Source organism: Protopterus annectens, chromosome 11.part0 (genome assembly GCF_019279795.1).
Source record: "Protopterus annectens isolate FY-2018-M chromosome 11.part0, PAN1.0, whole genome shotgun sequence".
In the NCBI taxonomy this organism is placed as follows: domain Eukaryota; kingdom Metazoa; phylum Chordata; order Ceratodontiformes; family Protopteridae; genus Protopterus; species Protopterus annectens.
The window spans coordinates 1,490,003,287-1,490,030,554 of record NC_056745.1 but is presented as its reverse complement, the minus strand read 5'-3'; the positions used below and the strand labels follow the sequence as shown (position 1 = coordinate 1,490,030,554).

General features: G+C 40.4%; 1 protein-coding gene across 1 annotated transcript in view; it reads left to right on the top strand.

The window, feature by feature from the left end:
- LOC122815930 (polyamine deacetylase HDAC10-like) overlaps positions 1 to 19,676 on the top strand; it is a 752,749-nt gene extending 733,073 nt beyond the window's left edge. The window contains exon 21 of the mRNA XM_044088797.1: positions 19,310 to 19,676. Coding sequence (XP_043944732.1) covers positions 19,310 to 19,317 — 8 coding nt within the window. The 3' untranslated portion in view covers positions 19,318 to 19,676. The remainder of the gene's footprint in view (positions 1 to 19,309) is intronic.
- The last annotated feature ends 7,592 nt before the right edge of the window (positions 19,677 to 27,268 follow it).

Sequence of the window (27,268 nt, the reverse complement as noted above, 5' to 3'; positions counted from 1 at the left end):
TGATGGTGTTAGAAGCGAAGGGATCCCAAAATGGTATGAAGTATTGCAACATAAATTGTACATGCTTCACTAACGTGCACCAAAGAAACTGACAAATGTTACACAGAATTCAGTCTGTTGCTTTATATTATGATGTATTGGTGCCAACTACTGGTAGCTGTCTAAAATTACAACTTTCATTCAGGGTCTTTTCCATCAGTGTCCTTGAAAATAAAAGTAAAAGTTTAATCTTAAAATCTCCAGAGACATTGTTGATCTTACAGTATTATTTTTTCCTTATAAAACCTAGTGTCTGTCTGACAGTTTTAGGAATTAAGGCTATGAAGTATTAACAATGTGCTGCTTGAAGTCCAGATACCTGGACCAGGATGCCTGTAATTACTGTACTGTACAAAGGAACTCATTCTAAAACATTTGACATCACAGAGAATGTATTTCAGTGTCATTTTTGAAACTTAGTCTTCCTATGTATGGAGATGCCACCTGACGACGTAGCACCTAGCAGGGGAATTACATTAACATCAGGGTCAGTTTTAGCAACTTACATTTCCAAATCTTGACTTTGAGAATAAGAAACACTGTGGGAGGGAGTCACACATTGAGAAAGTAGTGTTTTCTGTAGCTCAGAGCTCCGAGGTAACACTGGAAAATTATGATGGCTGAACAAGCTTCTTACCCAGCTCTGTGGTGCAGGGGCTGAAGCCCTGTCTGTAACCCAGATGACTAAATAAATAAAACCACTGGTGAAGGAACCGAGAACTCCATGTAATAAAATAAAAATAACTTTAATGAAACTAGTAACATGAAGCGCTTTTCATCCAGTCCTATGACTGAACTTCTTCAGATAATTAACAAATGGTTAGCAGCATTTAAATATCTTAGACACCCCCCATGTGACCATACTCCGATGCAATGTAACAAATGGTTAGCAGTATTTAAATATCTTAGACACATCCTCCCATGTGACCATACTCTGATACAATGTAACAAATGGTTAGCAGCATTCAAATATCTTAGACACACCCACCCATGTGACCATACTCCTATACAATGTAAGAAATGGTTAGCAGTATTTAAATATCTTAGCATTACAAGGGTAATGCTGCTAAACGCCAGAAGTCTTAACCTCAAGATGCATGCACTCGAAGCTCTCCTCAGTATGGAGAACATCGATATCTGTGCAGTGACAGAAACCTGGTTCAAGGCTCCAGAGAGCACCCCAGCACTACCAGGCTATACCTCATATCATGCTTTTCGGCCCCAAAACCAGGACCGAACCACAAAAGGAGGGGGAGTTTCCATATTTATCAAGGATATCCACACCTACAGGTTAGTGGCATTGCACGAAGTATCAGAGACCATCCATGTGCAACTAACAGTGGGCAAGACTGCTTTTCAGTTTATAGCATCCTACAGACCACCCTCTCAAAGTCAGGAATCACACTCGGCTTTCCTGAAAACATTGGAGAACATGAAGATCTCTCCGAACACCATTATATTGGGCGACTTCAACTACCCAAACATTGACTGGGAGCACTACTCAAGCCCCAGCACCTTAGCCCAAAGGTTCCTGGAAATTATAAACTCAAATGCTATGGAACAACTAGTCACCACTCCCACAAGAGGGGACAACATACTAGACCTGATCATTACCAACATGGGGACTCTATGCTCCACACCAGAAGTATATCCCTCATTGGTAAGATCAGACCATAAATTAATTTCACTGGATGTCCACATCCCGACCCCATCCCCAGCCCAGAAAACCACAGTGAAAAACTTCTCAAAAGCGAACTTCTCACTTCTCAAAACTGAAGTGGAATCCTTCAAGGCCCCAGGGCCAGTGGAAACTACGGCCCAAACTGCAGAATCCTATATAAACGCATTCTATGGACATCTCCAGGAATGCATGGATCATGCTATCCCAAACAAAACCAAGACCCAATCATCCAAAGGCAGGCGTCCAGTCTGGTGGACCCCTGCCATAAATAAACTGTACAACAGAAGGAGGAAGCTACTACATGATAGAGCAAAATCCCTAATACGGAAGGCATCTCTGATCAGTACTAGCAAAAAATTACGATCCCTCATAAAATCCTCCAAGGCCAACTTCGAGAGAAAAATTGCACAGGACACCAAAGACAATCTTAAGGCTTTTTTCAGTTATGTTAGAAACCTGGGATGCAACTCCCAGACTTGTACTGAGTTGATTCTAAATGACAAAAAATACACTGAACCCACAGACATCGCCAATATCCTGGCAGACAGGTTCAGTGCAAACTTCTCCACCCCCTACCACCCAAAAGAGCAAGTATCTATCCCAGCAGAGGGCTGCCTCCCAAACATCTCTGATGCTCAGGTGAAGGCTGCCCTCTCCAAAGCAAAAAACACTGCTTCCATGGGACCAGATGGCATCCCAGGTTGCGTCCTACATGAACTCCAAGACGAACTAATCCCTCAAATAAAACAGCTATACGATCTCAGCCTCACTACAGGATATGTGCCCACAGAATGGTGTACAGCAACAGTGGTCCCACTCCACAAAGGTGGAGCCTCTATGGACTCTGGAAACTATCGCCCCATAAGCCTGACTAGCTTAGTCTGCAAGGCTATGGAGAGGATCATCATGGAGCTCATAAACAAAGACATTGGGGACCTACAGACACTAGATCCTACCCAGTTCGGCTTTGTCAAGGGCAGATCCTGCCTTTTGAACCTGGTTGACTTCTTCGAAACAGTCACCAAAGCCATAGATGAAGGGAAGGTAGTCCACACAGCCTATCTGGACCTTGCAAAGGCATTTGATACAATACCCCACTCGGGCATCATAGATAAGCTATCCAGCTTAAATATAAACCCCTATGTCACAAGATGGGTCGCAAACTGGCTCAAAGACAGACCCCACAGAGTGAGAGTTGCTGGAGCCATGTCCGACTCGAAACCGGTCACAAGTGGCGTCCCACAGGGTTCTGTCCTGGGACCACTCTTGTTCGGTATATACTTTTCCGAGGTACAGGCAAACGTGGGAGGACTATGGCTCACCAAGTTCGCAGACAACTGCAAACTGGGCGCCATAATCAACTCTCCAGCTGACACAAACATCCTTCAAAAAGGTCTCACAGAGACAGATAACTGGTGCCAGCGCCATGGTTTAAAGCTAAATGCCAAAAAATGTATAGTCATACACTTTGGCAAAAACAATGTGCCCACAAATTACCACATAGGCGGAAACCCATTAAGTACAGAGAAGGTTATTAGGGTCCTGGGGACCCAAGTTGATAGCAATCTCTCCTTTGAAAACCACATTGCCAAAGTGGTTAGAAAGACCTTCTACATAGCCCACCTCATCACGAAGTGTTTCACATCTAGATCAAGAGAGGTAATCGTGCCCCTTTATTCATCCCTCATCAGGCTCATCATAGAATACAATGCTCCTTTTGGGATGTACCTTACCCGACACCTGCAGCAATTAGAAAGACCCCAAAAGTATCTCACCAAGAGGATCAAGGGTCTCAAACAGATGCCATATGCTGCTCAGTTAAAAAAACTCCAGCTCTACTCAGTTGCATACCGCCTACTTCGAGGCGATCTATGCCTGACATACAAAGCTATGTCAAATCCAGAATTAATGGACATGCTCCACCTCAGTAAATCTAAATCCCTTAGAGCCACATGCTCGAGGGACTTGAACCTCAGCACAGAAATAAATAGAACTTGCTGGAGGGACAGGTTCATAACCCAGAGGCTCCCTTCGCTCTGGAATAGAATTCCAGTTCATGTGAGGCAGAGCACCTCACTGAATCTCTTCAAGAAGAATCTCGATAGGTGGATGGGGGATCGTAGGTTTGTCCCAGGGATTACTCCTGTGTCACTATTGGACAGAGGCACAGTAAACTAAACCTTAAAAAGGGCACAGTATACTCAAATCAAGGGGTGGCATAAGCCATACAGAATCGGGCTAGGCTTATAATTGCCCCAGGGCAGATAGCCTAGTATGAACCTATGAACCTAAGTATGAACCTATGAACACCCCCCATGTGACCATACTCAGATGCAATGTAACAAATGGTTAGCAGCATTTAAATATCTTAGACACACCCTCCCATGTGACCATACTCTGATACAATATAACAAATGGTTAGCAGCATTTAAATATCTTAGACACACCCTCCCATGTGACCATACTCTGATACAATGTAACAAATGGTTAGCAGCATTTAAATATCTTAGACACACCCTCCCATGTGACCATACTCCGATACAATGTAACAAACACGTTAAAAACATTTATATTTCAAACCTTGAAGTTGTAACTGTACAAATACACAATAAGTATAATATAATAAGCATTTTTAATTTTTTATATAAAGCTAAAATATGTTCTTAACGTCATATTGTCTCTAACTAACAAAATTATCAAGAACCATAAAGAATATAAAATATAGAATGTAAAATATGTTAAATGTATGTGAACTACTTAACATTGTTAACAATTGCATTACCAGTGTTATCTTAGAAGACTTTTCAACTTCAAAATGCATGTAATAGAGATTATCTCATTCAAACCTGTGTATCTGCAAGAATCTAACCGTAAGTGCCATAATAGTTCTTGTTTCTCCAATAGTAACGAAAATGCCCCCCCCAAGGTGTCTGGTACTATTTGATTTAGAACTCTAGAATGGAATACGTGTTCGGTGACTTGCACAATGTTGTGCTAATGCATTCTCAGTTTTGCCCTTACTAATGCTAAGTGTGCTCATACACTCTTTCTCTCAGTTTCCTGTTGGTTTTACCAACATAGAAAGCTATACATGACTGGCACTGGGCTAAGTAGATCACTGATTTTGAATTACAATTATATCTATACATGATTCGCACTTAAACATTCCTGGTGTCCTGTTGGTTGTAAGTTTCTGTGTCTCAAGTAGATCTTTCATATTCCTACCCCTTTTAAATATTATAATGGGGTGTTCACCTACTCTACTCTCTAACTCCCTATCAAAATGTAGAAGTCCCAGTTCTTCATTAATATGCTCCTGATGCTATTTGCGTCTAAGCTAAATGGTGTAATAAAACTACTAGTAAAACTTGTTCCCTGGACTTGCTCAACATGACTCGTATCTGTAGATACGTAATTATCCTCATTATTCATGTTCAGTGGACTATTAGTTCCAAATGTTCCCACTGTACATAGAACAGGTCTATAGTTACCATTTTCCCTTTTGTATTGTACTTAGTTATAAGTTGCATAATCAATGAATATGGATAACCCCTACATGAAAACATATGGCTTAGATTTTCGCATTCTTCAAAAAATGCCTCATCTTCTGTAACCATTGTTGCCGCTCGCACTAACTGGCCTTTAGTTACTGATATTTGTTGATGAAATGGGTGCAAGCTGGTATAATGTAGAACGGAATTTGAATATGTTTTTTACGGTAAATTCTTGCAGTATATTGCCCCTTACTTTTGTCTTTCCTAAGTTCAATATCCAAATATTCAATCTTCTCACTATGAAAATTACTTGTAAATTTTAAAAAACTAGTCGTACTATTCAAGTAGTTTATCATATGTTCAGCAGCTTCCACATTACCTTTAAAAATAATAAAAATGTTGTCAAGGAAAAGTGTATAAAAATGAATTAAATCCTTAATTAGAATGTGGTTAAACATAAATTGATGTTTCCAGTGGGTCATCACCAGGTTAGCGATACTCACACCGCATGGTGAGCCCATTGCTACCTCTATTTTTTGGAGGTAAATTTCATTGTTAAACATCATATAGTTATTTGATAGAATCATGTCCAATAACTCTTTGATTAATCTGATTTTAGAATCAGTGCCCCATACCATCTTAATCTATCAGTGACCCATTCTATGCCCACCACCTGTGGTATTGAAGAATACAAGTCTATGACATCTATTGTAAGGAAATTCAGTTCCTCCCCATACTCGAATGCATTAATGGCTGATAGAAATGCCCATGAATACTTACAAATCTGTGTCTCACTTTCTACATATTTTTTCAAAATGTCTGGCATCAACTAATGCCCTCTTTGGGGGATCAATAGTGCTCTTATGTATTTTAGGGATAGCGACTAACACTGTTACCCTCGGTGAAAGAGTTGACAAGTAGTTAAAGGTGTGCATATCAACTATTTCATCAATAAATAAATCATTCATAAATGATTTAATGCAGTTGTATGCTATGTTCAGTTAGTTTAAACTTACTTTAACATGTATCACTTTCTACTACTATTTGCATCCTCTCTATATAATCCTGTATGTCCATTAATATTAGGCCACCAGATTTATCTGGTTTAAGTATACGTACTGGTAGCATTTTAAGTTCACACAATGCATCCATTTCCACCTTTGAAACATTAAAATGTGTGTCATTCACTTGGTTTTTAACACAGTTATACAAAGACCTAAAGTCTAGTTCACAAATATGATCAGAAAGTGTTAATAAAGGGTGAATGGGAGGATTATAGGTACTTGCAACTCTCAAACCATCATCTCCAGTAGAGTTGTTGCCAAACATCACAGCCAAGTTTAGCTTCTGAGTATATAATTTCATGTCTACTAATGTCCTAGTTAAATCAAACTATCTTGAAGGTACAAATGTTAAACCTTTAGAAAACAACTCAATTAACAATGGGTCCACCTCATATGTAGAAAACTGATAAATTTTAAAGTCTCCATCTCTATTCGTACACTCTTTTTTTTATTTTTAATGAAAGATGTCGTTCCCACAGTACAGTTATTTACCTTTTCTTTTTGTTTTTGTTGGTTCCCGTCATATTGTACACTCATTGGTGGTTCTGGCCTCTGGTGTTGAAAAAACTCCGATGGTCCTGTTGCTGTTGTTGATTATTTTCCTTATTAGCCCTCCAATTATTATTCGATTTATGAAGTGGTGTGTTATGGATCCGCTCTTGTTGGTCGTCACTGCACCAGTTACTCGAACCTGGGCCTGTACTCGAACCTGGACCTGGTGACATCAGATCATCATTATTCATTTCCAAACTCACTTTCTGATTTTGTGGGGGTGGAGGTAAACCACCAATAAAATTCCTGTTTTGCGAAGGGGGTGGTTTCAGATACGCTACTCCATTTTTATAGTCATTAAGATCTGTCGCTAGTTTTTTTTTTTTTAATTTTAGTGTCTGTACATCCAGAAACATGCTGATTAATGGTATTAAAAATTCTGTTATAATCAAACTGGTAATGTATGAAGTCACAATCCATTTTTATTTCATTGTCCAAGTCCATAATTTCACCTGCCAAACTATTAATTGTTATTTGATCAAGTTTGGACATCAAGTTGATCAGTTCAAGCCCTTGTTTGTTAAACAATTGGATCAGTTCTGAGTGAAAAACTGTACCAGCCTCAAGTCCTGTGGGATACTGCCAAGAACGGAATCCTTTTGGGACTATGCCTTCCTTGTTGCACTCCGAGAAGTAATCTCTAACTGTACTTTCTTAATTTTCAAAGCTTATAGGCCAAAATTTTAAGTTTAGAGGCAATGTTAACACTTCCTCCAGCCAGCTGTCCCTGTAACAAGTGGTCAGTAGTGTTATGTAAACTTGGTTGTTCACTTAACCAACTTGATATATCAGGGAGTCCAGTAAGCCGAGAGGAAGTTTGTGCATTTGTTGTACCACCGGTTGGTTGGTCCCAGGAATCCAAAGAGCTACCCCGGTTATTAGATAAATCGATTAACCTTGCACTGTTTGTATTCAGTATGGTAGAACTGCCTTGATTTATTCCATTTAGTGGTATTAAACCATTCGATAGATTCACAGAAGGTGAAGTGTTTAGTTGAGTAAGACCATCAACACGAGCTGCCAAATCCTCCAATCATTGGTTCATAATTCCTATCAGTACCGGTAAGTTTCCCTCATCTTCGGAAAAGGTTTGGGATGTCTGAGAAGGTTGAGAAAGTAAGTTCATGGAAGTATTAAGCGTTTCTTCAGAAGTCATCATGACACACTGACAAACTAAGGAAACAACAAACAACTAAATAAATAAAACCACAGGTGAAGGAACTGAGAACTCCACTTAATAAAATAAAAACAACTTTAATGAAACTAGTAACATGAAGTGCTTTTCATCCAGTCCTGTGACTGAACTTCTTCAGATAATTAACAAATGGTTAGCAGCATTTAAATATCTTAGACTCTCCCTCCCATGTGACCATACTCCGATGCAATGTAACAAATGGTTAGCAGCATTTAAATATCTTAGACACTCCCCCATGTGACCATACTCCGATGCAATGTAACAAATGGTTAGCAACATTTAAATATCTTAGACAGACTCCCCCATGTGACTATACTCCAATACAATGTAACAAATGGTTAGCAGCATTTAAATATCTTAGACACTCCCCCATGTGACCATACTCCGATGCAATGTAACAAATGGTTAACAGCATTTAAATATCTTAGACAGACTCCCCCATGTGACCATACTCCGATACAATGTAACAAAATACTTTCAAAACATTCATATTTCAAACCTTGAAGTTCTAACTGTACAAATACACATATCCATATTCATTGATTATGCAACTTATAACTGAAGTACAATACAAAAGGGAAAATGATACTTATAGACCCGTTCTACGTACAGTGGGAACATTTGGAAGTAATAGTCCACTGAACATGAATAATGGGGATAATTACATTCATAGGTTCATAGGTGTGTACTAGGCTAATGGCCCTGGGGCTTTTACAAGCCTAGCCATAGGATTACCATGGCATAGTGCCACCCAACCTTAGTTTCCAGTGCCTCTGTTGAGTAGAGCCACTGGAGTGATCCCCGGAGTGAACTTTCTATTTCCCATCCATTCATCAAGATTTCTCTTGAAGAGGGCCAGTGAGGTGCTCTGCTTGACATGTATGAGAAGTCTGTTCCATAGCATGGGCAGTCTCTGGGTTATGAACCTGTCCCTCCACCACGTTCTGTTAATTGTGGTAATGAGGTTAAGGTTTCTGGAGCATGTGCTGCGGAGGGATTGGGATTTCTTTAACTGTAGCATTTCTAACAGAGCTGGGTCAGACATGGCTTTGTAAGTCAAGCAGAGATTGCCTCTAAGTAGGCGATATGAGACAGAGAAAAGTTGGAGTTTTTTTAATCTGTCCATATAACACAAGTGTTTAAGGTCTAGGTTCCTCTTTATGAGGTACTTTTGCAGCCTCCCCAGTTGTTGCAGGTGTCTAGTGAGGTACATGCCAAATGGGGCATTATACTTAATGATTGGCCTAATGAGAGAAGAGTAGAGGGAGACAATGACCTCTTTCTTCCTGGATGCAAAACCCTTAGTAATGAGATGTGCCACATAGAAGGACTTTCTGACCACAGTGGTAATGTGGTGATCAAAAGAGAGGTTGCTGTCAACCTGTGTTCCCAGATCTCTTATAACGTCTTCTGTGTTCAGTGGACCACCATCAATGTGGTAATTCATGGGAACCGGGTTTTTCCCAAAGGGGATGACAACACATTTTTTGCATTGAGCTTAAGGCCATGGTTCTGACACCAGTCGTTGGTCATAGTGAGGCCATTCTGTTGGATGTCAATATCACTTGGGGAGTTAATAATAGCTCCCAACTTGCAATCGTCTGCAAACTTTGTCAGCCAGAGTCCCTTCGTGTTGGCCTGGACTTCATAGAAGTAGATACCAAACAGGAGAGGACCCAGGACTGAACCCTGTGGGACTCCACTCATAACTAATTGGCAGTCTGACTTTGAGTCAGGTACTTTCACACTGTGGGTTCTATCTGCAAGTCAGTTTGCAACCCACCTAGTGATATAGGGGTTGATGCCAAGCTTACTGAGTTTTTCTGTGATTCCTGAGTGGGGAATGGCATCAAAAGCCTTGGCCAGATCAAGGTAAGCTGTATGAACCACCTTGCTTTCATCCACAGTGCTGGTGACTGACTCAAAGAAGTCGACCAAGTTGAGCAGGCATGATCAACCCTTCACAAAACCAAACTGTATGGGATCCAGAGTTTGGAGATTCCCTATATCCTTGTTTATTAGGTCCATGATGATGCGATCCATAGCTTTGCATATCAGACTCATCAGGCTAATGGGGAGATAGTTCCCAGGGTCTGTAGTCACTCCTTTTTTGTGGAGAGGGATGACTGTAGCAGTGTGCCATTTGGCAGGGACAAAGCCTGAGGTGAGGCTGTGATTGAACAGGGCACACAGGTGAGGTGCCAGTTCACTCTGTAGTTCATGTAGAACACAACCAGGGATATTCTTCAGGGTCCTTAGGAATATGGAGTGCTAGTCTTGGGACATGGTTGAGGACCTATATCAGGCTACAACCTGAATCGCTGTCTTACACAATGTTAGCTGCAGCTTAATTATCTCTGATGTATTATGTTGGGCTACCAGTCTGGAGATGTGTGCATCCTTTATGAATATGGAGACACCACCACCTTTGGAGCTTCAGTCTAAGTTCTGGGGCTGAAAGGTGTGGAATGAGTTATAGCCTGGTAGTGCAGCCTTGAACCAGGTCTCTGTTACAGCACAAATGTTGATGTTCTCCATTTTAAGGAGTGCCTTGACCGAGCGCATTTTGAGATTTAGACTTCTAGTGTTGAGCAACATGACCCTCAGATTGCATTTGTTTGTAGCTGTTACTGTGGTAATTTGATCTTTGGAACACCACTTAAAAAAGGCACTGTAGGGGTGGCAAGAGCCTTGGCCAGTATCCAGAAGCCCAGGGGTGACAGATGCAGGCCATCTCTGGCAAAGCATTGAGGTCTGTCAATCATGTCATCCCAGGCAGACAGATACTGGATCACCTTAGAATGACACCAGAAACTTAGCCAATTGTTGAAAGCAATCATGTTCTGCTTGTACTGTGGTATCATTCTGGGTGATGGTAGGATGCTGCTCAGGGCTAAGGTCATACCCACCTGGGCTACATAATCCAAGAGCTCCTCCATGTCCCTTTTCATGTAGTCCAGGGAGGTACGTCTCAGGTCATTCACACCCACATGTACAATGACAGAGTCATATTTGTACCTGTTGTCGAGGGACCTGAGTGCATGTGTTATGTGGTGGATCCTGGCACCTGACAGGCAGCTGACTGTTACTTTCTCCTTATTCAACCTAGTGAGTGAGACATCAGTGTGCCTCACTATCGAGTCACCTATGACTAGTGTGTTGGGCATGCTGTTTTGCCTTAGGGGTTTTAGTTGAGTGGCACACTGTTTAGGAGAGTTATGTGTCTCATGATTAGTGTTGTGTTGTGGTGGTCGAGTGCATTTCTGCCTTGGAGGGCTCTGCTGCTTGGGTAGATTTTTATTGAGAGCCTTCATGAAGGTGGGTGTGTGTTTGTGTTTTTATGTGAAGGCAGTGCTGGTGTGTGTTCCAGAGGGCTATGTGTTCCATGTGGTGTGGTGCAAGTGTTGACCTTCTCCTCTTGACCAGCTATTCCGGTCTTGGCTGGAGAGTGCGTGGCTTTCAATTTGGACATATAAGTGCATCTCTCGCAAGTCTGAATGTTGGAAGGTAAGAGGAGAGGGTTGTTGGTGTACATGAGGCAGTCGCTACATTGCCTCAGGATGCCCAAGTTCACTAGGTTAATGGGAAAAAGCACAGGGAACTGACCTTTAGACATGCCTGGTGGGGTGGGCAATGATAATAAGTACTAGATCTGTTTCCTTGTAGAACGTTTAGTGCTGGTAGCACTTGTGTGCTACAATAATTGGTACAAGAAGTCTGGCAAAGTGCTAGACTAATAAGCTAGTATAAGTACAGCAGAGGAGAGAACTAGTAGATCTAAGGGAAAAATTGAATAGCAGGCTCTGGTACTGCTCAGAAGCTTTCAAACAGTCCTGGATACAGCAAGTCTGTATCTGGACTAGACTAGTTACAGGAAAGGGGGGAAACAAGCGCAAACGCAGACTTTTAAGCCAGAAAGTTGAAAGAGATGGAAAAAATGCCCAAAAGGCCAATAAACCACAAATCTGGGCAATAAACCACACCTCTTGTGGTAGATATGCTACCTAGTGATTACCACTCCCACTGATAAGCTAGAAGGCTTCCCTCCAACACAGAAAGGCTGGGGGGGGGGGCTTAGGAGCTTACAAACAGTCCTTGATACAGCATATCTGTATTTGGACTAGACTAGTTATGGGAAAGGGAGAATACAAGTGCAAATGCGGGCTTTTAAATCAGAAAGTTGAGAGAGATGGAAAAAAACACCCAAACGGCCAATAACTACAATTTTTGGGCCCAGAAACCACTCCTTATGTGGTAGATAGGTTACTTAGTGCTTACCACTCCCACTGATAACCTAGAAGGCTTCCCTCCAACACAGAAAGGCTTAGGGGCTCAGGAGCTTACAAACAGTCTCAGATACAGCTAATCTGTATCTGGACTAGACTCGTTACAGGAATTTTTTTTTTTTTTTATTAAAATGGAAAAGGAGAAAGCTGGAATAGAAGTTAATTCAAGGTTAAGAATCTAAGTGGGTTGGCCTTCACAAATGTTCTCTCTCTGTTAGGTAGATGAACTAATGATGCTAGACTGGGAGGAGTGTCCCAGATCAAATATACAGTATGGGCGGGCAACTACAAAGCCACCAAGTATAAGAACAAGACAACAATAGGAAGAGGGGGTGGGAAACTATTACAGTTACTAGCTGTAGCCACTAAAAAGTTTTAAACAGATAAAGGAGCAAGGACATTATAGAGAATGCTTTTAACTGCAAACAAATCAGTTATATAATACCCGACTAGAACCCAGAAACCTCAAAAAATCAAAAATGCACAGAAAAGCACAGATAGAGCACTCACAAACAGAAAATACAACTCTTAGTATGAAAAAGCAGTTTACAGTTAAGTTATTCAGTAAACATGCAATCAGAGTAATGAAACAGTATCTAGCAATGAAAAATACAGTTAAAACAGTATAAAACAGTGGATTCACTTCAGAAGCTCGAAATACTGAAATCTCGAATTTCAGTATCTCGAGCCCAAGAAGTTGAATCCACAAAACAACAAAAACTGAAAACCGCGAAATTCAAAACCTCGAATACCGGAGGTTTTGAATTTCACAGTTTTACTACACACACACACACACACACACACACACACACACACACACACACACACACACACACACACACACACACACACACACCATCCTCCACACAAACACACAATCACTCTTCTACTCTGCGCCCCCCACACCCCCTACTTAAATATTCTCACTCCGAGGTCGCACTACATACAAACACACACAAAACACCACCACACAAGCTACTTTCTCTTCGCACACACACATCACAGCAACAAAACACACTGACAAACACCACAGCCCCTACCCAAACCCCTTAACACACACACACACTCACCTGAATACATGACCATAGTGGAACTTTAAAAGCGCAAAATTCAAAACCTCCAGTATTCAAGGTTTTGAACTTCACACTTCTAAGCTTTTACTATTATGTGGATTCGGCTTCTTGGGCTCGAGATACTGAAATTCGAGATTTCAGTATTTCGAGCTTCTGAAGTGAATCCAAAACAGTGTACATAAAGGCAGTGAAACAGTAAAAAAGCTTTATAAGTGCAAAATGATGTAGATTCGCTGTACAGCACAATTATAAGGGTTACAGAAGTGCAATTCAATGAAATAAGTGCAAGAAAGAACTTATCCTGCTCTTGGAATCTTAAGGAATTTCTGCTTAGTCTCAGTAATGAATCACAATCTACAGCTTGGTAAATACAAGCACAGCCTTTTACAGACGCAGGGTTTATATACCAGACAGGATGAAAGAATCAATAAGCTCGAATTACTACTCAGTCCTACTAGCCCCTGCTATTACCCAATCACTCAGGAAACCCTGTTACTCTCAATAATCATGAAGACAGCAGGCTATCGGCAGAAAATGGCTGCCAGAAACACCAGAAAATCAACAAACAAAACTACCAGACCTGGACAACAGCAGGCCTTTATCAAGATTATGCCACCTGAGCAGAACACAAAAACCTCACGATAAATGCATAGAAAGAGCACTCACAAAGAGAAAATACAAGTCGCAGTATGAAAAAGCAGTTTACAGTTCAGAAATTAAATAAAAATGCAATTATATTAATGCACACTATTACAGTTACAGATACGAGTCATGTTGAGCAAGTCCAGGGAACAAGTTTTACTAGTAGTTTTATTACACCATTTAGCTTAGATGCAAATAGCATCAGGAGCATATTAATGAAGAACTGGGACTTCTACTTTTTGATAGGGAGTTAGAGAGTAGAGTAGGTGAACACCCCATTATAATATTTAAAAGGGGTAGGAATATGAAAGCTCTACTTGCGACACAGAAACTTACAACCAATAGGACACCAGGAATGTTTAAGTGCGAATCATGTATAGATATAATTGTAATTCAAAATCAGTGATCTACTTAGCCCAGTGCCAGTCATGTACAGCTTTCTATGTTGGTAAAACCAACAGGAAACTGAGAGAAAGAGTGTATGAGCACACTTAGCATTAGTAAGGGCAAAACTGAGAATGCATTAGCACAACATTGTGCAAGTCACCGAACACGTATTCCATTCTAGAGTTCTAAATCAAATAGTACCAGACACCTTGGGGGGGGGGGGCATTTTCATTACTATTGGAGAAACAAGAACTATTATGGCAGTTACGGTTAGATTCTTGCAGATACACAGGTTTGAATGAGATAATCTCCATTACATGCATTTTGAAGTTGAAAAGTCTTCTAAGATAACACTGGTAATGCAATTGTTAACAATATTAAGTAGTTCACATACATTTAACATATTTTACATTCTATATTTTATATTCTTTATGGTTCTTGATAATTTTGTTAGTTAGAGACAATATGACATTAAGAACATATTTTAGCTTTATATAAAAAATTAAAAACGTTTATTATTGTGTATTTGTACAGTTACAACTTCAAGGTTTGAAATATGAATGTTTTGAAAGTGTTTTGTTACATTGTATTGGAGTATGGTCACATGGCAGGGTGTGTCTAAGATATTTAAATACTGCTAACCATTTGTTACATTGTATCGGAGTATGGTCACATGGAGAGTGTCTAAGATATTTAAATACTGCTAACCATTTGTTACATTGTATCGGAGTATGGTCCCATGGGGGAGTGTCTAAGATACTTAAATGCTGCTAACCATTTGTTAATTATCTGAAGAAGTTCAGTCACAGGACTGGATGAAAAGCGCTTCATGTTACTAGTTTCATTAAAGTTGTTTTTATTTTATTACATGGAGTTCTCGGTTCCTTCACCAGTGGTTTTATTTATTTAGTTATTTGTTGTTTCCTTAGTTTGTCAGTGTAACCCAGATGACCTGACTTGGGTGGTAGAAGAGAGAGGTCATGATGGGAGTGAGTGACTGCTACTGGCTTACAAATCCTGGGTGCCAGGGTGATTTCCAGATTGCCCTCATCCAAGCGGGATCTTGCACAGAAATTTTAGCCCTAGACCAAGGGTTGTTGGCGTGGTACTTCCAAGCATTGCAGTAACCCTTGTCTTTTTTGTATGGGAGCGTGCATACACAGATAGCATGACATAGGAGGCGCAAGTAGTGCTGTAGCTCTGCAGGTCAGTTGCCAAGGAAGTAACATTTGGGGCAGCATGATGAGTAGCACCCAGCCTGATGAGTAGCACCCAGCCTGATGAGTAGCACCCAGCCTGATGAGTAATACCAACATGATCAGTACTAGCATGATGAGTAGTACCAGCATGATGAGTAGTACCCACATGATCAGTACCAGCATGATGAGTAGTACCAGCGTGATGAGTAGTACCCACATGATCAGTACCAGCATGATGAGTAGTACCAGCATGATGACTAGTACCAGCATGAGAAGTAGTACCCAGTGTGTTGAGTAGTGTGATGAATAGTACCCAGAGTGATGAGTAGTAACAACCACATGAGTAGTACCAGTATGATGAGTAGTACCCACATGATGAGTAGTACCAGCATGATGACTAGTACCAGCATGATGACTAGTACCAAGTGTGGTAAGTAGTACCAGTATAATGAGTAGTACCCACAGGATGAGTAGTACCCAGCATGATGAGTGGTACCAGTCTGGTGAGTAGTACTCAGTGTGATGAGTAGTACCAGCATAAGGAGTAGTACCCAGCGTGATGAGTAGTACCAGCATGAGTAGTAGTACCCTGCATGATGAGTAGTACCCACATGATGAGTAGTACCAGCATGAGGAGTAGTACCAATGTGATGAGTAGCACCCAGCGTGACTAGTAGTACCAGCCTGAGGAGTAGTACCCACCAGGATGAGCAGTAACAACCACATGAGTAGTACCAGTATGATGAGTAGTACCAGCATGAGGCGTAGTACCCAGTGTGATGAGTAGTACCAAGTGTGGTAAGTAGTACCAATGTGATGAGTAATACCAACATGATGAATAGTACCAGCCTGAGGAGTAGTACCTAACATGATGGGTAGTACTCAGAGTGATGAGTAGTACCCAGCATGATGCAGGATGCTGGGAGGTGAAAACCTCTGTAGTTCTGTACTTAAGGAGGAACTTAGTAAAGTTTCCACAGGGTCCTGGTTTGATTGACAACCCAGACCAACTTTGGTGTTTGAGGATGCCCCTTCAAAGTAGCACAAAGTCTGTAGGCAGGGAGGAGGGAGGGCACCAACCACCCTCGTGGCAGCCTGGATGATGGCTCTTGTGGATGTGTCTCACCTCACCTTGATTCGAATTGGGAAGGCTTGATGCCTGGTAGGTACAGGGGGCATAAAAACACAAAATAAAATCAAGAAAGTCTTCTAGAAGATGTTATTTAATTAAATGCTTTTTATTTCTAAACATATGGACCTTGCAGCTAATACAGTCTCAGTGTTCAGCCTGGGAAATCACTGTGGTACTAAGTGTACTTTTTGGCTACTTAAGACCACAACCATGTATTATCATAACATTTTTGTTTATGCTGCCTTTCTTTCAGTAATTCATTAACATTTCTTTGATTTTCAGAGACCAATAAAGCACATGAGGTCGATACCTTACCTTTACTAAAACTATCCATTTACTGATATGATGCTGAAATTCATACAGATTTCAAAGATGTATTTCTACATTCAGTGCTTGAAAGAGAACAGTCTGAGTTTTCACAGCTTTCGCATGTTCTCTTTACCATCTGGACAATACATTCTGCTGGTTCGTTGCTTTGCAGATGCCTGGGATTTGAAGTAGAGTGCTTAAATTCTCCTTGTCTCACAAAAGTATGGAGTGCTTGGTTTATGTGGACTATTATCTATCCCAACACTAATCAGTTCTCTTCCTCCATCCTATAACCCAAAGAATATAAAAGCAGACCGGCTTTTTGATATGTGCTAAATGCCTTAACTCATTACATATTTTCATAATAGCAAAATCCATTTCCAGCAACTCACAGCAGAGTCTCCAAATGTTCAAAACCCACAGTCTTTCTTAAAAATGTTTATTAGGTAAGCGCTTTCACAAACAGTAAGTTTGCTTCCTCAGATCTTACTGTTTGTGAAAGTGCTTACCTAATAAACACTTTTAAGAAAGACTGTGGGTTTTGAACATTTGGAGACTCTGCTGTGAGCTGCTGGAGGTGGATTTTGTTGTTATTTACTTGGTTTGTTACTATACAGCAACGTTCTTCTGTGTGGATTTTTGATACGTATTTTCATAGATTAAATTTGGATTTGGATAGTCTGTAATGATTTACTGCCATTTTAAAACCTGGGTACCCAAGTACTCCAGATGTGGTCTCACTTGGGTACCGTATAAGGCTATGTGGTTGTAGGTGGAACATCCTGCTTGTGTTAGCTCTGATCACATTACGGTGCAGAGTAAAATCAAAAATGTTACACACTGATATCACCAAGTACGCTTCCTCTTAAACCACAGCCAGTTCCCCTTGCACATACCCCATTATGTATCTAAAGGTCGCGCGTACAGTGGGCGCAACATGCTATTTACTTCACTGATTCTTTGACTAGATGAATTCCCTGCAGTCAGAGGCACCCTCACAGGAGAGGCAAGCTGTAATACCTCATCAGTTCTTTCCTCCATGGATGACACGTTTTCATTATGTTTAACGCAGGCTTCCTTTACCTGTCCTGATTCTTAACCATTTTACTAAATGACCTGTATACCATTTGCTCTTCTTTCTTCACTGGCAATTTGTGAGTTAAAGAACTGAATGCCTTTTCATATCACAGCATGCCACTTCAATGAAAACTTATATGTCACTGGTGTCCTGGGCTAAATTCAATGTGCACTAAGCAATTTATAAAGTACAATTGTAAAAGTAATGAAATACACAGTTGTGAAAAGCAATGTTGAAGGGAAGCAAAGTTTTCAATGAAACTTAAGAAAATAAAACTAATTTGAGATACAAGACCCCCCCCCCCCCACACACACACACACGCACACACGCACACACTCAGCATGTAGCTGATTTAATCCTCTGAACATCTAAACTTATTATAACCAACTCTGAGGTCACTGTACATCAGGGAAACATCACTGTCCTGATCACTGACTTCAGTAGATTAATTTATTTTTTTATTTAATTAATTAATTTATTTATTTGACATTTGTTTACCTTTATAATCTGTCAGGTTATATACACATTTTCAGCAGAGGCCTGGGGAGAAAATCTGCAGGTATAGATCACATTTTGCATTGAAAAACTACATTTGAAACATTAATACATAAAGTCAAATATTTACAAAAGTACAGACAAACTGAGTACATAGAGTGAAATATTTACATAACTGAGATGCAACATGGTAGGTGTGATAGAATGAAGTAAGTTGTTGACATGAGAGTTTAAGATTGTTATAGGGTGTTTAGGTTCAGATATACTACTGAATACAGACATGATGTCTAAGTATTGTAAGAAAAGAGTTATACTGAATATAGTTAAGCAATAAAACCATGCTAGATAAAGTTTGGTTAAGTGTGTGTTAGAGACAGACAGAGGTTGTGATACATAGTTTTATTGATGTACAACCTGTAATTCAATCATTTTTGGGATTGTCGTTTACCTGTCCATGATGGAATTGTCCGACTAGCATCACAAAAGTGTCTAGCTGGCTTCATGATACACATTGTTCTCATCCATTAGTACTTTGAATTGTCTCCAGGATTTCATCTGCTCTGGAGCTGACTGGGTCAGGTGAATAGTTATTAGGTTTGATTCTCTTATCAGTTAGATGCATGACTGCTACTTCCAGTTTAAATTCATTCATTTATTATTATTTGTTTATATTTTACTTACAGTGAACTAACATTTCAACTTTCACACTGAAGCCTCCAGAGTTCTGAAGAAAAATGACTGCCTCCCAGCTCTGCGTTCAACCTGATCATAAGGATCACATCATGAACCTTCAAATAACTACAGAAAGACAGATAGTTCCCAAAATATATTATACCATATATTCTAGTAAACACATGCTATATGTAATTACTGGATTGAATAAGCTTTTCAAAAAATGTGCCTTATTAACATTTTGCTTAGAAATGAGATTCATACAGAAATATGTTTTATTTCATTTTACAAACACACTGTGAAAATGCTGTAAGTTTATTGTTGCATTCCTCAGAAGACAGATTTTGTAGAAATAAAAGAAGGAAATATCTAAATGAAGTGGATTTCTTGGATCTGTTTCTGTGCTACTCTCCCCTTGGCATAATTACAGGCCATTGAGAAATATGATTGTGTCCACACTATTCCTTATTGTCAGTCATTATTTCATAATATATTGTTTTGACTCCATCATTTAGGCCCCCTGCTGGCACTCCCTGCCCCACTTATCCTGCATCTCCGGCCAACACAGCACTGACATGGAAGCATCTTCTAATTTCAAGGAGGATTAGATTCATCAACAATTTCCCACTATAATAACTTCACTATTTCCTGTATGAACTCCCACCTCCCACTTTACTACAGCTAACAATATTCATATCCACACTCATATCTCTCTTCCCCCTCCAGCTACAATTCTGTGCTAAACGTTCAGAATCTCGTAGGATTTCTAGTCACAAAATGTCTATGTTGCATGAGTAAACTTCCTATTGTATATTCTCTCAACTCCTTCTTACAGTATATCATCTGTTTATGTATGTTATCAGTAATTGTTGTTATTTATCTTGTGTTATCACCAAGAAGTTTCTCTTTGAGTTGTCCGTTATTGTTTGATTTGTAATGTATGACTCATTTACTTGCTTATTGTAACATTATATTTATTCATTCATATTTTGTTCTTTTACAGGGAGCATTTCTCCCTAGGTCTGTGCTGAAAATGGGTACTGAGAAGCCAGTCAGGCTCCATTTGGTAAACAAATGTCAATAAATAAAATAATTAACTACTTTTAACATGTTCATAGATGGTGAGAGGAGAGAAGCGGGTGCCAGGGGTGATGTTGATTTTGCTGGGTATGTACCTGACTCTCATCATGTTTCACTGTAAGGCTAGTTTGCTATGTGCAGTGCACACAATACTGGATTTTTATTCAGGTGCAAAATCCCACAGACCCATTGCCTGCAGCATGGTAAGGAAGCCTGAAGCAAGCTACTTGACCCATGGTCTCCATTGGGATTTGGAGTATCTCCTCACTTCCCCTTTGCTGCAGGTGTGCTGGCATTGGGTACTTCCTCTTGTTTTGTGGAGCATCTTATCACTTCCCCTGTACTGCAGGTGTGATAGGTGTGCTGAGCCCTGGTATGGAGGGGGTGCTATCTTTCTACTGAAAACACATTTCTGACTCTCTACAAACATGGAATTATTCTGAATCCTGTTCCCCACATCCTATCTTCATCACTAGCATCTCCCAGCCATATACATAGTTTGTGACACTGCTCACCCTTCAGCTCTATTCTTCTAATATAAACCTTGTGATAGCCATATGAATAATTGTCTGTGAACCTGCTTTATACACCACCTCTTCACTACATTGTCATCCTTTGTGCCCTACCTAGCTCTTTCCCCAACCATTTCTAAGCACTAATGACTTGGTCTATTTTTTATCAGACAAACACACTAATTCACCTGTTCAGATGCTCAGTGTTCAACATCTGCTCATGTGTAAGTATCTTTTATACTGCAATAGTCGCCTTTATTTCATATGAATATAATCTAATTAGCAAATGAATATGTATTTGCTAATTTATATGATGTAATATTTGTTCGTGTAAATTATAGAATGTCTGTTTTAAAACACTTGTAATATGTTGCAGCTTTTGTCCTTCTCTGATTGTGTGTCTTCTGAAAGGTTTTTTTACTAAACCTAGTTGGGCAAACCCAGTAAACAAAAGAAGAATAATAAATAAAATAAAATAAAATAAAATGGAAGTGGTAAAGATGCAAGAGAGCCTTGAGATCAAGCAGGTTATTATTTAGAATGTTAGGACTGAATAAACTGACCTTAATATGGTCAGGATTAAGTGATAGTGAGGTGTTCTTTGCTATTTTGGGGTACCTAGAAGATGGACCTTGCCTAAAAGAGGACCTGTGGGGGCTGCAAAGATTTGGCCAGTATGTGAAAGCCATGACATGAAAGGTGCATGCAATTCCTTGCAGGGCAAGTAGACTTGTTAATGAACTTTAGACCTGTCCCCCAAAATGATGCCTTTTATTAGAGCCAGTTATATTTTGTCTGACTTTGGGCATCACCTTGGGTAATGTTACAATTCCACCGAGGGCCACAGTGTGATCCATCATGTCTATCTGCATGGACAATGAGGGCCGCAGTGTGATCTGTCATGTCTCTCTACATGGTCACTGAGGGCCACAGTGTGGTCCATCATGTCTCTCTGCGTGGTTTTCTGAGTTAGTTTCAATGATTTTAGAACCCCTGTAATGCCACAGACCCAGGAAATGGAAAGGCAGCTTACTGTTACTGTATTCTTATCCAGCCTGTTAAGAGTAGAATTTATGTGCCTAACTATGGCATCATCAGTTTCCTAAGACATTAGCAATTATATATGTAGATGGATTAAGATCTACATCCTTGTGACTCTTGTACAAAGATATGTTTTTATTATGTGGACTGGGTGAGAGTGATGGTGATGTTTTGGTATTATCTGGGCGGGGTAAGAGTGGTGGTGGTGTTGTGGTATTATGTGAGCTGGGTGAGAGTGGTGGTGGTGGTGGTTTTGTGGTATTATGTGGCCTGGGTGAGAGTGGTGATGGTGTGGTATTATGTGGGGTGGGTAAGAGCGTTGGTGGTGGTGTGGTACGATGTGGGCTGGGTGAGAGTTGTGGTGGTTTTGCGGTACTATATGGGTTGGGTGAGAGTAATGGTGGTGTGGTGTTATGTGGGTTGGGTGAGAGTGGTGGTGGTGGTGGTGTTATGGTATTATGTGGGCTGTGTGAGAGTGATGGTGATGTGGTATTATGTGGGCTATGTAAGAGTGGTGGTGGTGGTGTAATATTATGTGGGCTGGTTGAGAGTGGTGGTGATGTAGTGGTATTATGTGGTCTGGATGAGAGGGTTGGTGGTTCATAGGTTCATAGGTGTGTACTAGGTGAATGATCCTGGAGCATTCACAAGCCGAGCCCATAGGATTACCCTGATATCATGCCACCTGACATTACTTCCTAGTGCCTCTGTCGAGTAAAGCCACTGGAGTGATCCCTGGGGTAATATTCTATTTCCCATCCACTCATCAAGATTTCTCTTGAAGAGAGCCAGTGAGGTGCTCTGCTTGACATATATGGGAAGTCTATTCCATAGCATTGGCAGTCTCTGGGTTATGAACCTGCCCCTCCAAGATGTTCCGTTGATTGTGGTAATGAGGTTGAGGTCTCTGGAGCATGTGGTGTGGGGGATTGGGATTTCTTTTGATATAGCATTTCTAACAGAGCTGGGTCAGACATAGCTTTGTAAGTCAAGCAGAGATCGCCTCTAAGTAGACGATATGAGACAGAGAATAGTTGAAGTTTTTTAATCTGTCCATATAGGACAAATGTTTAAGGCCTATGATCCTCTTTGTGAAGTACTTTTGAGGCCACTCCAGTTGTGTGATATTATTTGGGCTGGATGAGAGTGGTGGTGGTGTTATGGTATTATGTGAGTTGGATGGGAATGATGGTTGTGTTGTGGCATTATTTGGGCTGGATAAGAGTGGTGGTGGTGTGGTATTATGCGGGCTGGATGAGAGTGATGATAGTTTTGTGGTATTATATGGGCTGGGTAAGAGTGGTGGTGATGTGGTATTATGTGGACTGGATAACAGTGGTGGTGGTGTGGTATTATGTGAGTTGGGTGAGAGTGGTGGTGGTGTGGTATTATGTGGGCTGGGTGAGAGTAGTAGTGGTGTTGTGGTATTATGTGGGCTGGGTAAGAGTGGAGGTGTTGTGGTATTATGTGGGCTGGGTAAGAGTGGTGGTGGTGTGGAATTATGTGGGCTGGGTAAGAGTGGTGGTGGTATTGTGGTATTATGTGGGCTGGGTAAGAGTGGTGGTGTTGTGGTATTATGTGGGCTGGGTGAGAGTGGGAGTGGTGTTATACTATTATGTGAGCTGGAGGAGAGTGGTAGTGGTGATGTGGTATTATGTGGCCTGGGTAGGAGTGGTGGTGGTGTGATATTATGTGGGCTGGAAGAGAGTGGTTGTGTTGTGGTATTATTTGGGCTGTGTGAGAGTGGTGGTGATGATGTATTATTTGGGCTGGGTGAGGATGGTTCTGGTGTTATTGTATGATATGAGTTGGATTAGAGTGGTGGTGGTATTTTGGTATTATGTGGGCTGTGTGAGAGCAGTGGTGGAGTTGTGGTATTATGTGGGCTGGGTAAGAGGGGTGGTGTTGTGATATTATGTGGGCTGGGTGACTGGTGGTGGTGTTGTGGTATTATGATTGCTAAGTGAGTGTGGTGGTGTTGTTGTGGTATTATGTTGGCTAAGTGAGTGTGGTGGTGGTGTGATATTATGTGGGCTTGGTAAGAGTGGTGATGGTACTGTGATACTATACGGGCTGGGAGAGAGTGATGATGTTGTGGTAATGCTGTCTGGGTAAGAGTGGTGGTGGTGGTGTTGTGGCATTGGTTTAAGGCTGAGACTTGTTTGCTTTGACTATAGGATACTTATGGAGTGATTTCAACTATTGTGTATATGATACTTGCATGCAGGGGTAGGTTACAGATGTGTGAAGCTAACTGGCTATTTATCTATGTAAGAGAGAGGCCTACAGGCTGTGTAAATATTTGCATCTCTCTCAAATCTTGATCTACCAGTAACTGGTCCTCAGTAACCAATAGGCAGTTACTACACTAGCTAATAATATCAAGCGTACCTTTCACTGCTATGACTCGCACAGAGCTGTATGACTACACTAGCTAATACCAAATGTACCTCTCACTGCCACGACTCACACAGAGCTGTATGTCCACACTAGCTAATAATGCCAAGTGTACCTCTCACTGCCATGACGCACACAGAGCTGTATGACTACAGTATCTAATAATGCTAAGCGTACCTCTCACTGCCATGACGCACACAGAGCTGTATGACTACAGTAGCTAATAATGCTAAGCGTACCTCTCACTGCCATGACGCACACAGAGCTGTATGACTACAGTATCTAATAATGCTAAGCGTACCTATCACTGCCATGATGCACACAGAGCTGTATGACTACAGTATCTAATAATGCTAAGCGTACCTCTCACTATCACGACTCACACAGACCTGTATGACTACACTAGCTAATAATACCAAGTATACCATTCACTGCCATGACTCAGAGAGCTGTGTGACTACACTAGCACATAATACCAAACATACCTCTCACTGCCACGACTCACACAGAGCTGTACGACTACACTAGCTAATAATACCAAGAGTACCTCTCACTGCCACAACTCACGCAGAGCTGTAAGACTACACTACCTAATAATACCAAGTGTACCTCTCACTGCCACGACTTACACAGAGCTGTATGACCACAATAGCTAATAATGCCAAGTGTACCTCTCACTGCCATGACATACAAAGAGCTGTATGACCACAATAGCTAATAATGCCAAGCGTACCTCTCACTGCCATGACTCACACAGAGCGGTATGACTATACTAGCTAATAATCCCAGGTGTACCTCTGAGAGCTGTATGACTACACTAGCTAATAATGCCAGGTGTACTTCTCACTGCCATGACTTACACAGAGCTGTATGACTACTCTAGCTAATAAATAGAAAAAGTTCCTGGAATGCAACGAACGAAGATAAAAATCAACCACCAACATAGCAGCAAATAATTCCAGGAAAAACTGGATTCTTGCACCAAAACAGTACTCTTTATTTGGACCACAAACGACAATGTTGAGCGCTTTCATCCATGTACAGAAGACTTCATCAGAACACAATACATAAAAACTCACTCCCTTATATACTAAAAAGACCGCCATTTACACTAATTATTCAATTAATGTCTGGGCTGGCATTAAGTAATTAAATACCTCTCATTTCTATCCAGCCTACTACTTTACGAAAAACTTTTTAAAATATCTGTCTATATATACACAGTCAATATAAATATGAACACAATTCAATGAAAATATTGCATTTAGACCCAAGTCTGATACACATAGCAATACTAACCATAACTAAACAAGACCCAAAGCTGTGCAGTAATAAAAGACTTATACTATATCCTTAACTTACATTTTATGCTATACAAACTGGATGCATTTGTGAACATTAAGCAGTGGGAATATCAGTACTGTGCATCAAAATTCATGTTTTGTATGGATTATGACATAAAACATCTTAAAAACAATTATAATTGTAGTAAAAAACTATATATAAAATGAAATTAGACTAAAAAATACAACACTATATAACCTATGTAACCAGAGAAGAACAAATAAACCAAATAATTAACAATGTGCCTTATCTAAATATACTACATGCATGCACGTATTGTTTTATACTCTGACTAAGGGTTTGGTAGGAATCATTTCATTGAGTCCAGGGATGTAGCTGCATTAAGTCTTATCTGCCACCTAATTTCCTTTTCACTCACGATTGCCTTAATATTTCCCCCTCTAGGATTAGGTGGTACCACTTCCAAGATGGCAAATTTGAAGCCAGTGCAATCTGAGCTATTTATGAGGTGACGAGATAGGGCATTATTCATATCATGTTTTTTAATGCAATACATATGATCGTAGATTCTGTTTTTAAAACAGCGATCGGTTTTCCCAACATAATAATTCATACATGTGTCACATATTGCTAGATATATTAGATGCTGAGTCTGACAATTTCCGTGACAAAATCTCACCTTACTTCTTAAGTTATTATTTAAGGTGATAGAAAGTTCTTCAAATATGTATCTGCAATAATTACAGCGTCCACATTTTTTTGTACCCCTTTGTGTATCTTGCCTTTGCTCTGGTAACTAGATTTAACCTCAGTTATTCTCTTCAAATTATTTCCGCTTTATATACAAATTGGGGTCTATGTGGTACTTTCTCCTTTATAGTAACGTCACTTGTCACTATGTTCCAATTGGACATAATAATGTCCTTTACTTCATTCGTATGCCTGCCATATTTTAATATGCATGCTTTGGTATAATTATCATTTCTGGTATTTATGTTAATATTAATGTTGTTGTTTCCTCCTTGGTATTCTGAAGTCCTATACCTAGGAGTGGCGGATACTTTCTACCCCATTCCTGAGATATATACGAGGTCACGCCTTTGATCATAACAGTGGGATAACCCTTATCCATAAATAAACTACCAATATATGATAATTCTTGCAGCATGCATTCCTTGACAGATGTCATCCTGGCGGCTCTAATGCACTGCCCCTTAATTATACTTCATTTAGTAAAATAGGAGTGGGCACTATCAAAATGCAAGTACCGTTACTATGTGTGTCCTTCCTAAAAATCCGAGACTGGAAGGACTTCCCATCACTATAAAGATACACATTGAGATAGTTAATCCCCACCGTGTCAAACTGATGGGTGAACTTGAGGTAACTAGTGGTATGATTGATATAATCTACAAAATCAATAAGTTTTTCCATGTCTCCTTCCCAAAGAACAAATATATCGTCCAGGTACCGGACATATCTTTTGATGTATAGCATCCAGATGGATTGCAAAACAAATTCATTCTCCCAATCAAGAAGTATGAGATTGGCGTAGATGGGGCACATGCTGCCTCCATAGCTACCGGTCCTCTGTCTGTAGTACTCCCTCATAATAGATGTAGTTGTGATCGAGTA